Consider the following 13,799-nt stretch of genomic DNA (forward strand, 5'->3'; position numbering starts at 1 on the left):
AACGGTTCTTGAATCCAGAGACAGGGGAGAAAGTACATAGAGTATACAGTATTGATACAAATTTGATTGTGTGAAGTAGTTTTGTAATGTATTTATCTTATCCAGCATACCGTTCAAAAACTTTAGGCGGTTTGAGGGGAAGTTCTCCCACATTTATTTCTTATTTTTGACTATTATTTTTTGGGGGCTATTCTTTCAAATGGGGGGATAGATTTCCCCCCTTAAAACCCCCTAAATTTTGTGAACGGAGTTATAGCAGTGTTTGCGCCCTAGTGCGGCAACAGCAAATCAACGCAGTAGTGTACCACTTGTAGAAGCATTGCTGTTGAAGGAGAATCAGGCTATATACTACCATTGAGTATAAACCTAACTACTTGCTTTAATACTGTTTTAAAGTAGCACGAAATCTAAAAAATATGTAAAACTAGTACAGTATGAGATAATAGTATTTTGCAATAGATTAAGGAAAAAATAGGCTACACATTTTTAAATAAACGCCATTGAAATTTAGAGTTTTCTATCACATGTGTTTTGCTGCGATATTTAAGAATGTATATTAGAGAACAGTATTCAGTTATATAGAAATCTATAAGAAACAAAACCTCTAGGCATATTTATTACTGTACTAGCAGAGTACCCGTCCTTCGTACGGGGTTGGAATATAAGTATAAAATGCTTATTGCAGTTATTGTAGAATTTCGGTAGCGTGTGGAGTGGACTGTATTTATAAGTTAAGCGGAGTTTTCATTCTTCAAATTAGAACACTGAGATACAATTAACAAATAGTTTTAATATTAACAAATAAACTTTCAACAATTTCACAGAGCTTTACATTTACATTACAAAAGAGAGAGAGGGATCTTGAGTCTTGATGTGTTTGTTTTCAACTAACAAAAATTACTAATACATTATTTCATTGTTAAATCCCATATGTTGTTTTAAACATTAAAACAAATTAAAAACCAATGCCATCTGTATTTATTTTTAGTTGATAGAAAGTATTATTATAACAAATCACAATTAATTACACTGAATATTGAACATACCCCCGCCCGTGAACCACTAAGAGGGGTTCACCTAATAATGAAGTATTGAGAAAAAAAATTATTTTAGAAATGAACATATTATTTACAATAAACTGATGGTTAACAGTCTAACTTCTTTCGTCATTCATCATTGATTGGTAGGGGTGAGACTTTAGTTATAGGTCTGGAGAGTGTTCCTGATGAAGTTTTTAACTGTACAACTCGTACAAGACCATCTTGCCCTGGGGAAGTTGAAATGACACGTCCCATTCGCCATGAAAGGGGAGGTTGGTTTGGTTCATGCAATAGGACAAGATCTCCAATTTTTATGTTAGGTTGAGGACTTCTCCATTTCCCTCGTTGTTGCAACGTGTAGAGGTATTCTTTTTGCCATCTTTTCCAAAAACTTTGGGTTAAGGCTTGAACAAACTTCCACCTTGACAATCTGTTTGTTGAGACATCTTTCCAGTCAGGTTCGGGAAGAGATAAAAGAGGTCCTCCAATCAGAAAATGACCAGGAGTTAAGCAATCAATTTCGCTGGGGTCAGATGAAAGTGGGGTTATGGGCCGTGAATTTAGAATTGCTTCGATGCGAGTTGTTAGTGTGATGAACTCTTCAAGAGTAAGAATCTGTTCGCCTATGACTCTCCGAAGATGGTGTTTGACACTGCGGACAGTTCTCTCCCAAAGGCCACCTTGGTGTGGAGCTGCGGGGGGTAAGAAATGAAATGTAATGTTGTTTTCCATTGCAAACTTACTAAGAGCTTCTTGAGTTTCTTTCTGGACGAAGAAATTCTTAACAATCTTTTGAACTTCATTAGCGGCACCTACATAATTTGTTCCGCAGTCCGAGTAGATGTTGCTACACAACCCTCGTCGAGAGACAAATCTCGTCAATGCTGCTAGGTAAGCTTCGGAACTGAGATCTGTAACAACCTCTAAATGTACAGCCTTGACAGAAAAACAAATGAAGATACAAACGTATACTTTGATTGGACAGGACTTCCTTAATTTGCAAGGTTTAACTGAGAATGGGCCTAAAAAGTCCGTCCCGCAGTTGTTGAACACTCTTGAGGGTAGGACTCGTTGTGGAGGAAGATCTCCCATTTTCTGAGTTGTTGTCTTAGGATTGCATTTGAAGCATCGGATGCACTTGTAAACTCTTCTTCGAATAATACTTCGAGCAGATAGGATCCAAAACTTCTGAGATAAAACGGCTTGTAAAAACTGAGGTCCAGCATGCAAGTGTTTCAAATGGTAATGATCAACGATGAGATTGGTGACATGGTTAGTTTTGGGCAATACAATAGGATGCTTTGCAGCGTAGGATACTTGAGAGTGCTTAAGGCGGCCTCCAACACGAATCAATCCATTTTCGTCTAAGAAGGGGGAGAGAGACGCGAGACGAGAGGAACAAGGTTTTCCATCTTTCAATCTAGAAATATCTTCAGAAAAGACAGTTTGCTGAATCATTTTACAGATAGTGATTGTTGCTTTATCAAGCTCTTCAAGCTTTAAAAACCCTGATTCTTTAACCTGGTTTGTAAGGTTATTTTTGAAGCGTAGAACGTAAGCAATGACTCGCTGGAGGGTTGACCAAGATGAAAACCTGTTGAATAAGTCTGGTTTTTTAGTTGTAACCATTATTGGTAAAGGTTCGACCTTACGTTCTGGCAATTGTTCGTCTTGGAGAGGGGTGAAGCGAGGAATAGGCCATGATTCCTGATCCAGAGATAACCAATTGGGACCGTTCCACCATAAACTGTTGTCTTTCATAGAAATGGGAAGGGTTCCTCTACTGGCAATGTCAGCTGGATTACAATGAGTTGAGACATGTTTCCATATGTAAGTAGGAGTAAGTTCTTGAATTTCTGAGACTCGATTTGCAACATAAACTTTTAAGCGGTAGGGTACAGTTTTTATCCATGACAAGACTACAGATGAATCACACCAAGCATGTAATTCGTTGACAAGATAATCTTGAGAGAGTAGAGAGTTGCAATAGTTCAGGAGTTTGGACAAAAGATGGGCACCACACAATTCTAGTCTAGGGATGGAGATCTTCTTAAGAGGAGCTACTCGAGCTTTGGCAATTAACAGATGTACGTTGATTTCTCCGGAAGAACTTACACATCGCAAGTAGACACAAGCTCCGTAACCTGTTTCAGACCCATCACAAAATCCATGTAAACTGATATGAACAGCATCAGCTACGGAAACATATCGAGGTAAGCTAAGTTCACTTAAGAAAGGGAGTTGTTGGAGGAACTTGGACCATTTTTCAGTTAGATCCGGAGGTACAGGCGCATCCCATGATAAACCTAGTGCCCATAAAACTTGTATCAACGCTTTTACCCAAAGAGTGACTGGAGTCAACCAACCGTTTGGATCAAATATTCTGCTAACTGTTCCAAGTATACCTCGTTTAGTGGGAGGCGTGTCTGGGATATTCAACTGATAAGAGAAAGTGTCTGAGTTAGGTGACCATTTTATACCTAGTACCTTGAAATAAGGTTGATCTGAGGAGTTGAAATATAGAGGAGTTTCTTTGTAAGAGTCGGGGAGAGTTTCCATGATTTGAGGGCAGTTGCTAGTCCATTTCCTCAGTTCGAAACATCCTTTTAAAAGAAGTTGTTCCACCTCATTTCTTAGTACCAAAGCTTGTTCTATGCTGTTGGCACCTAATATTAAATCATCTACATATACTTGTTTCTTTAAAGCCTCTGCTGCCAGAGGGAAGTTTGCGCCTTCATCAGTGATAAGTTGGTGAAGTGTCCTTAGTGCCAAGTAGGGTGAGCAGTTGAATCCAAACACAACCGTAGTTAAACGGTAAACTGAAAAGGGATCGTCTTTGTCATCTCTCCAATACAACATTTGATAGTTTCTATCATCTGGGTGGATCATTATTTGACGAAACATTTGTTTGATGTCACATGAGAAGACAATAAGGGAAAGTCTAAACTTTAACAGAATATCATTAAGATCATTATGTAGAATATCGTTAAGGCTGACACCTGAGGAGCTGCGTGCGCTTGCATCGTATACTACACGAAGCTTGGTGGTTGAGGAATCTACTTTGACAATAGCATGGTGAGGTAAGTAAAATTGTTTATTATCACTATTTGGAGGAGGGTTAACAGGTTCCATGTGACTAGATGACAATAAATCATGTATGGCTTTATTATACTCTGCTTTAACTTCAGGCTGACTTTCTAATTTTCTTTCAAGTGATAGGAATCTATTGCGAGCGCAAAATGATGAGTTACCAAGAGGGGGATGATTTTCTTTTATGGGTAGCCTAACAAAGTAGCGTCCATTTGAATCCCTAGAGACCGTGTTTAGAAAGTGATTTTCACAAATTTCTTGTTCAGATGTTACATGATGTTTGATGGGAGGTTCCTCTAGAGTCCAAAATTTCTGCAGAGAATTGTGCAAATCAATATCTTGAGTACTTAATAAAGAAGAAAGATTACCCTTGCATTGAGGGGCTGTTTTGTGAGGGACTACAGCAGGAAGAGTTGGGGCAGATCCTATGATAAGATATCCAAATACAGAATTCATGGCAGCAGGAAGATCCTTGTTAAGGATAATGCGTTCACCAGTGATTACTTTAGCGAATAGATCAGCACCTATGAGCACATCTATCTTACTAGGCAAATGAAAAGTTGGATCAGCCAGGACCAAATGTTTGAAGTATTCTTTAACATTAACTGGAACTTCTGAGTGTGGGAGGTTTGAGGTTATTCTGTCTAGAATAAGGACTGGGTTGTTATCAGCAATCATTTCTCCGCTAAGAGACGATATGTTAACTTTTGACACACCTTTAGATTTAACTTCTACTGATGATAGGCCATCTATCTTGGAATTACTGGAAAATGTCCGTTTAAGCATAAGCAGGTTAGCAATATTTTCTGTTACGCAGCTTACCATAGATGCGGAGTCAATAACGGCTCGGGCTACAACTGTGTTACCGTTATTAGCTTTCAAGTGTACCAATGCAGTGGCTAGCAATATAGTGGTATTAGGGTTTGAGGAGACAGCTACAAAGGGAGGTTCAGGGTGATCATAAGTTTTATTCATTTCCTTGGGCGTTGGAGCATCATCTTTAGGCTTTTGGTTAAGCTTATCATTAGGCCTATTATTAGTTTGATGTAAGAGGGAGTGATGTTTCAGTTTACAGTGAAAACATGTTTTATTTGACTTACAGTCTTTGACAGAATGAGCGGTACCTAAGCAGTTCAAACAAAGGTGGTTTTTCCTCACAAAATTGTATCTTTCCTGTACGGACAAATCTTTAAACTCTGAACATTGGTAAATGTTGTGATCACTTTTACTACAAAATGTGCATGTGGCGTTTGAGTCTCTGAAAGCTAGTAAAGTAGTGCGGTTCGGTGTAGACTTATGTAGGCCTATCTGATAGGAGTGAGGGCTGGACCTCTTACTATTTTGAGCGAAACCTACATTGCTATTGCTTGAAGTAGTTCTAGGTAACTGAGAGTTAGAGAGGTTAGCAGCTTCTAAGTAAGCACATTCATTTTCTAAAAATGTTATTACTTCACCTACGGTTGGAAGGTCTTGAGAATTTAGACGTAAGCTTTCAAACTTTTTGCGAATGTCTGCGGGTAATTTCCTTAGTAACATGGCTGAGAGCAAGATATTATCCTTGGCTATGTCATGATTGAGTGCAATGAGTGCTTGGGCATTTTCGTTATACTGAGAAATGAACGAGCGAATGTTCTTGAGGGAGGAGTCACTTAGGTTAGGTAAGTCTATTATGTTGTTGAGGTGTATGCTTATGATTTTCCTACTGTTTTGATACCGTTTTTGAAGAAGATCCCATGCTACATCATAGTTTTCAGCTGTGATTGGTAAATTCTTTATAAGATTGAAAGGTTCTCCCTGTAGCGTAGAAAGCAGATATTGAAATCGCTCAACTTTAGATATGTTTTCATTATCATGAACAGATACTTGAAACAGGCTTACATAAGACAACCATTGTTCTGGTGAACCATTGAAAGTTTTGAGAGATAGAGGAGGGAGTTTTAGAGAGTGGCTATCTTGGTTTGAGGAAGAGCTACTAGGCCTATGGGGTAGGCTACTTGATGGAGTATTTGTTATTGAGTCAGTGTTTAGAACTGGCCTATGACTTGTAGGGTCTTGAGAAAGGTGTTTCTTCGTGAGAGTTTGAATTCCTACACATAAATCAGATATAGTATCTTGTAATTGAAAGAGTGTATCTTCTTCATAATCATCGGGAAGCGTGTCACTATTGAATAGTTTCGCAAGGGAGGTTTCAAATTCTGAATATTTTCTAAGTGTTTCTGACTCTAAAAGTTTCAACTTATTTATTTGTTCTTGGGACAATTCAGGTAATAAATCTAAAGCTTGGATGTTAGTTTGGATTTTGGCTAAACGATTTGCAATTGAGTTTAATTGCCTAGAGAGAGTGACGAATTTCATTTTTGTTGTACAACAAAACAATTATTCTGAGTATTCAGAGAGAGAGAGATTAGAGATTGTCATTATTGTCTGCAATACGAGACACAGATAACAGATGGCATTGTTACATTAGCGCTATTAGTGGTTGCTATGAGCATTACAAAATACCAAATTGTACAGTTTGATACAAATTGAAATGTCAATTGAATTGATAAATTACAACAAAAACAATATGCTTAAAATATAGAGGAATCAAAGTTTGAATCAAAGTCCTTTAGATATTGACCTTTTAGATCTACAGTAGTCTTGGTAGTCTTCTTACTTCTTAGTTATGAGAAAGGAGTTAGTAGTTCATTTTTAAGGTTGCAAGTTGGAGTTGGAGTAGAACTTATTGTGACTTTAGTTACCAAAAGAGCTGAATTTCAGATGATCTGCGGCCGAAGGACCATGTAGAATTTCGGTAGCGTGTGGAGTGGACTGTATTTATAAGTTAAGCGGAGTTTTCATTCTTCAAATTAGAACACTGAGATACAATTAACAAATAGTTTTAATATTAACAAATAAACTTTCAACAATTTCACAGAGCTTTACATTTACATTACAAAAGAGAGAGAGGGATCTTGAGTCTTGATGTGTTTGTTTTCAACTAACAAAAATTACTAATACATTATTTCATTGTTAAATCCCATATGTTGTTTTAAACATTAAAACAAATTAAAAACCAATGCCATCTGTATTTATTTTTAGTTGATAGAAAGTATTATTATAACAAATCACAATTAATTACACTGAATATTGAACAGTTATACTCAAGCTTTGCGTTTGCAATAAGGGAGGACACAGTTTGATAAAATTTGCTTTTTTAAAATTTACAGTATTCTATACTATTACACATCTACCATAGTCATAATGTTCTACCACTTCACCTAAACAATAGAGAAAATAAATTATCAAACAATTCCCAAAATACCACAAATTGTTCATGAAATGAAAAACATAAACATAACTGTAAACAATCCTACTTTGACAGTTCTCATTGCGAATCACAGTTTTTTGTTGCTGCTTGGTTCAAATTAGCTGTTTTCATAAATGCAAAAAAATATAGTGCTGCACCCTGTTGGTAAATCTTATAACTTTTTAATGCTTTTCCATATCATAGAACCAACTTTTTTAGTTGAAACAGCTGACTAAATTCTTTAATTCCCTTTAAATATGAATACTCATAAGGTTAACATGGGGAGTTACAGAGCCACTGGGGCGGAGCCCGAAAGGATTTTTGAGATAAGAATATGCCTATATGTTAATCGGGAATGTAAGCTATCATCATGCCAAATTTCAGCCCAATCCGTCCAGTGGTTTATGCGTGATTCAACTTCAAACAAACAAACAAACACACAAACTTTCACATTTATAATATTAGTAAGATAAGATTAGTTTGTGAGTAAACTAAATAACTAGAGCTTTTATGTTCTTATTTTTTTTATAATTTTGTACCATTTTAATATTCTCTTATTTAGATTTAAGGTGTTTTAACTACGCTTATTTAGCTTTTATAATGAAAACACCTTTCTTTGAGAAATTTTCAGTTGAATTTTTCTGAGTAACGTTTTGATTTTATTATTATTTTGTCAATGATTTTACTTTCTCTCAAATAAACTAGCAGCTGTTAAAGTATTGTGTTTACATCAATCTTGTAAATATTTACATTACAGAATAGACCAGTCCATTACTACAAACATGTTCATCAGATTAATTTCGTGAGAATGACTCCCTGTAACCACTCTAGGTCTCCACTTTCTTAGATGCCTATCGGGCTCAGATCATCTTTATCTCTAGTACCGCAGCGCTGGGTCGTGTGTGCCCTTTGTAGTTTGGCCTTTGCGATCATCAGCTACAAAAACACTTGTTACAACGACATATCCAACGTCGTGGATTCCTTCACACAAGAGAGCCTACTCCCGCCGGAGGAATACACCTGTCCGTTTAAGTATCTCGACAATCACAGTTGGAAGCGGACGTTGCCGTTCTACCTGCCAGACATTTACTGGAACCCTTGGGTACTCGTGGTGGCACATTCCGCCTTCCAGACCGGCAAGCTGTTGTTTATGGTCCCTGCTGGGGTGTTGTCCGACATAGGGTACTCCAAGTACGTGCTAGGCGGAGGAATGACGTTATTGACGTTCAAATATCTGCTTCACCCCACCATGGTCAACTACGGAATCACCATCTTCGCCGTCGTGAACTTCCTAGAAGGAGTAGGAGAAGCGACGATCTACCCGAGTACCATCAGCCTCATCAGTTGCTGGACCTCGCCCTACGAACGGAACGTCTTCGTCGCTGTCGTGGTAGCTGGCACGTACTACGGCAAGGCTCTGGGACACGTGTTCTTCCACTTAATCTACGTAGGCAGCAGCTCGTGGAGTGTCGGCGAATACGCTACAGGTGTGGTCGGGCTTGTTTGGCTAGTGTTGTGTGCTATATTTATACACAGCTCTCCCAAAGACAGTCCTTTCATATCTCGCCACGAGATACGTAGACTTACCATCACTCAGAAAAGCTCTATAGTGTCAAGACTTCACAAACTTCACGGAATCCCTTGGCGCAAGATTGTAACCTCCCCACCTTTTCTCAGTCTCGTTTTAGCGTTTTCTTCCGTAGATTGGGCAACTACTTTGAATGTAATGGCAAACTTTGGGGATTACCAAATGGTTATATTGAATCTTCCCGAAAGTTTCAGCAAAGGCTCTACCGTGACGATGGTCGCTATCCTCCCCTCTCTGTTGATGAGTGGGTTTCTCGCTGACTACATCATCAAACATGATTTGATGTCGAAGACAGTGGTCAAGCGAACGTTTACTTTCGTAGGTGTGTTTGTCTCCTCGCTACTGCTGGTGGCGGCGTGCTGCTTGGCTGGTTGTGATGTCATGATGTTCTGGTTGTTGTCTATAGCTGGTGTCTACGTGATTGGTCTTGCAGTCCCTGTCGTGTATTCCGCCGCCATTGACCTCAGTCCGCGACATGCCGGGCTCCTCATGGGTATTATGTACAGCGTCAGAACGATCTTCTCTCTCTTCAACTACAGAATCGACCAAATACTCATAGATGATGAGTTCGACGTCGTCCAGTGGCGGGTCCGGTCCGTGGTGGTGGCGATATTCACTGTCGCGTTGATATTCCCGTTCCTATTTTTCGGATCCTCGGAGATGCAAATATGGACAAGTCAAAGCCATGTGGCCCTTCAATTAAATCCGGTGGAAATGGATAGTGTAACCAACGAACCGACAGACCAACAAGCTACCACTAGTAATGAATGAACCACCTTACTTTACACCGTGAAATCTTACAGAAATGTTGGAAAATACAAAGAAATGATGACACTATTCTTAGGTTGAAATGGTCATTGTTTACAAACTTATGTCAAAATGTGCTTAATATACAACAAAATTATGCAATCCGGATCATATAAAAATGAGTCATATGTTTTACTTGTAGTTTTAATTTACCTACAGAAAGCATCGTCAATATAAGATTACAACGGATATATTAAGTAGTGCTTAGTTCATTTATGTCATATGTGTATACAGGGTTAGGCAAAAGTCTGGAACCACCAAGTTAACTTTTTAACGCATTGCAGTAGGAAAACCAAAATTTGGCACATATCCCACATAACATAAGAACATAAGAAGTTGAACTTTTTCATCAAAGTTACAACTTTGCCCCACCCCCGAAATGGGGTATTTTGGGGGCATCCCCAAAGTTCAAATGTAAACACCTATCATTTTAAAGGGTTTATCAAAAGAAATTAAATGGTGCAAACCAGAGGTTAATATCACACCCCTAATCAAAATGGCAGCCATTTTAATTTAAGATTATCAAGCAAGAAAGTCTGGACACCCCCAGTTAACTTTATAATGTGCGGCAGTGGGAAAACCAAACTCGGCACATAAAAAGATAAAAACAAGATAAAAAATGCACTTTTACATTAAAGTTAGAACTTATACCAGGCCCCCAAAATGGGGTATTTTGGAACCAGCCCCAAATTTCCAAACGTAAACACCTATCATGTGACCCCTGCGATATTGACATCTGATTTGCGCCATTCAATTTCTCTGGACAAACCCTTTAAATTGAAGGGACACATGATAGGTGTTAACATTTGAAAATTTGGGGCAAAGTTGTAACTTTGATGAAAAAGTGCAATTTCTTATGTTGTAAATATGTGCCGAGTTTGGTTTTCCTACTGCAACGCGTTAAAAATTTAACTGAGGGGTTCCAGACTTTTGCTTAACTCTGTATAACAAATACATTAAATTAATAATGTTATCATTAAGTTTTATGCGAGAAATGAATGTAGATGGTTTATTTCAACGAACCTATAGACTGTCAAAGCTTGGTTCTCGCAAGAAAGCTGTGTTTTATTACCTCAATAAGCCTTCTCGTAGCAACAATGAGCCCGCTTTGCACAAAGATTGCAATATTTCCGAACACATCTACCATTGGGACACTTGACAACCCAATTATGGGCTAACCTCTTTGGCACCATGTGAATTATTATTATTATTAATGCAATGGAGCTCAATGTCTCCAAATGTGTAGTTATGTTTCTCAGTCGCATTAACTTAGTTCATGAGTATGACTATTGCATCGACGGCATACTCAGGGGTCGAACATTTTGCTCTTTGCTGATGATGCTAAACTCTTTAAAACAATTAAAACCCTGGATGATTGCCAAGTTCTGCAGAACGGTATTGATTCGCTGATGAAGTGGTGCTGTGATAATGAAATGACTCTGAATATTTCAAAATGCTCTGTGATATCCTTTTCCAGATCTAGCACACCCATTATCTTCCCCTACTTACTTGACGGTCAACCCCTCCCACGTTCTTTCAGGATCAAGGACCTTGGCGTCATACTTTCACCAAATTTAAACCCTCAAGAGCATATAAATTGTATCTGCAAGAGAGCAAATTCTGCCCTATATTTCATTATAAGGAACAGTCGCAACATGTTCTCTATCAACGCATTGAGAATCCTCTACATTCATCTAGTCAGGCCTTTACTTGAGTTTTCATCACCAGTTTGGAGAACTTACCTGATTGGGCAGATTGAGAGTCTTGAGAACGTGCATAGCCGTTTCATTCGTCTGGTTGGTGTGCTGATGGGTTATGACTACCGCACCGTTCCTATCCAGAATCTACAACTTCAGTTAAACTTGAGGCCACTACTTGCACGACGTGAAATCAATGACCTTCTGTTCCTGAGGAAGCTAATTAACTCAGACATTGATGCACCTGATCTACTATATAAGTTGAACTTCCGCACATCCCGTCACCTGCGCCAAACTCATCCGTTCGCTAGACGCCAGTACTCAACCCAGTACATGTTCAACAGTACATTTCCCCGCATCCAACTCTTGGCCAACAGCTTGCCGGAAGATATTGACCTCTTCTCCATCAGTGGCGAGTCGTTGAAAAAAAGGATGTTACTGGTTGATCTGTGAGGCGCTGCCTTGATTTGTTGTTTATGTAAAATATCAGTTTATTTATTTATTACTATTGTTATATTTTCTATTGTAGTATTATTATTGTTATATGCTATTGTCATTATTCGTTCCTGTTGTTATTTATTATTGTTGCTATTGTAGTTTATGCTGTTGTTGTTGTTATTATTTTTGTTATCTTTGTTGGCTACACATTTTTATTCAAAGTTAATTATATCAAAGATTTATCATTGTTAGTCAACATTGCTCAGATTTTAGTTGTTGTTCTTGTTGTCTTGTCAAGTTCTCTCATTAAGTAGATTCTTAAGCCCCTTTGCATGTTTGGCTTGACCCTTAGTTATAGGAACATTGAGAAAGCATTATATAAAAAAATAATTGTAAATTGGTTTGTTTGGACCGTTGGAAGCAAAATAAAATAAAGATGGCAGAAGTCTCAGCGTGGTCGAGAAATTCAGAGATCTTGGTGTAATCACTGTCCCTTCACTCAGTTCACATGATCATCTCATCCATATATCCTCAAGAGTCTCTTCTCTGCTGGGGTTTATTCATCGCTCCACAAGATCTTTCAAATCTCCCATGGCACTCGTCACGCTATACAAATCCCTAGCCCGACCAATCTTAGAGTACTGCTCTGTCATCTGGAATCCTTATCAAACTGGCCATATTGAAATCTTAAACAGGATTCAAACACGATTTCTCAAACTACTGGGTCTGAAACTCGGGTTTCCTTTTCTCGACGTTCCTGTAGCAGCTCTCGAGGTGCACTTTGGCCTTCAACCACTTCCCCTGAGACGACAAGTCAACGACATTGTATTCCTTTTCAAAGTGGCAAATGGGATCATTGACTGCCCCGAACTCTTGAACGAAGTGGACTTTAACGCTCCCAGAGGAACCCGATCCAGAGCTGTCTTCAGAAGGAGGTATCAGCCCACGAACTATACCCTTCACCACGGAATCTCCGGACTGCTGAGATTTAGCGAAGACGTCTGCCCACACTTGGATTTCTTTGGGCCATCACCAGCATCCTTCAGACGTGATGTCCAGAGGGTGCTCTACTGACAACTCTCCGCTATCTATCAGTGTTGGTTATTTGGTGGTGCCTCTAAAGGGCCACATGCTGGGTGCCGGGAAGTGCTGATTCGTGTCGAGTGATGGGATTTGTGCTCTTGGAGTTCCTTGGTGGTGCCTTCAGAGGGCCACACGCTCAACAGTGTTAAGTGATGAAATGTCTTGTTGTCAGTATTCTATTAAAAGGTTTTTCTCCCTCCAGATCCATCCTTTTGTTATATAGTTTTGTTTTATGTTACGTTAGCTTTTTCACAGTTTATTATATTGTTATCTATTGCCATAGTCTATTATTGTTATGTATAGTAAATTTATTAATGTTAATTATTCACAATGTTGTCATTTTGATGATTACTGATTGCTATTGATGTTAATTTTTCACACTTATTGTTATTGTAGTTAATTATTTACACTGTTTTTTGTTATTGTCATTGATGTTTATTATTCACACTTTGTCTTGTTATTGTTATTGATGTTAATTATTTACACTGTTTCTTGTTATTGTTATTGATGTTATTTATTTACACTGTTTCTTGTTATTGTTACTTTTTTTCACAATGTTGTAACTGTTGCAATTTCACTCAAACTGTCCACCTCCACCAAACTTCTTACTCATTTATTGATGTTTTTTATTGTTTTATATCTTGTTGCATGTAAATCTTGTCTAATGATTGTTTTGTAAAATGGCGATTGCCGTCGAAATGAATAAATTAATAAATAAATAAATAAATAATTATCAAAAATGTCACCAATAAATTCGTAAATTTACA

General features: G+C 38.2%; 2 protein-coding genes across 2 annotated transcripts; one reads left to right on the forward strand and one right to left on the reverse strand.

The window, feature by feature from the left end:
• Positions 1–1,166: 1,166 nt before the first annotated feature.
• LOC129005516 (uncharacterized) lies at positions 1,167–5,105 on the reverse strand. Its single transcript, XM_054434426.1, has one exon. The coding sequence runs from the start codon at positions 5,103–5,105 to the stop codon at positions 1,167–1,169; it is 3,939 nt and encodes a 1,312-aa protein (XP_054290401.1).
• Positions 5,106–8,221: 3,116 nt separating this feature from the next.
• On the forward strand, positions 8,222–9,881 carry LOC129005488 (sialin-like). The gene has a single exon (XM_054434390.1). The coding sequence runs from the start codon at positions 8,267–8,269 to the stop codon at positions 9,776–9,778; it is 1,512 nt and encodes a 503-aa protein (XP_054290365.1). The 5' UTR covers positions 8,222–8,266; the 3' UTR covers positions 9,779–9,881.
• Positions 9,882–13,799: the final 3,918 nt, after the last annotated feature.

The sequence above is a fragment of the Macrosteles quadrilineatus genome, unplaced genomic scaffold, assembly GCF_028750875.1.
Source record: "Macrosteles quadrilineatus isolate MER2022 unplaced genomic scaffold, UCM_ALF_1.0 Scaffold_22__1_contigs__length_1958994, whole genome shotgun sequence".
NCBI lineage: Eukaryota > Metazoa > Arthropoda > Insecta > Hemiptera > Cicadellidae > Macrosteles > Macrosteles quadrilineatus.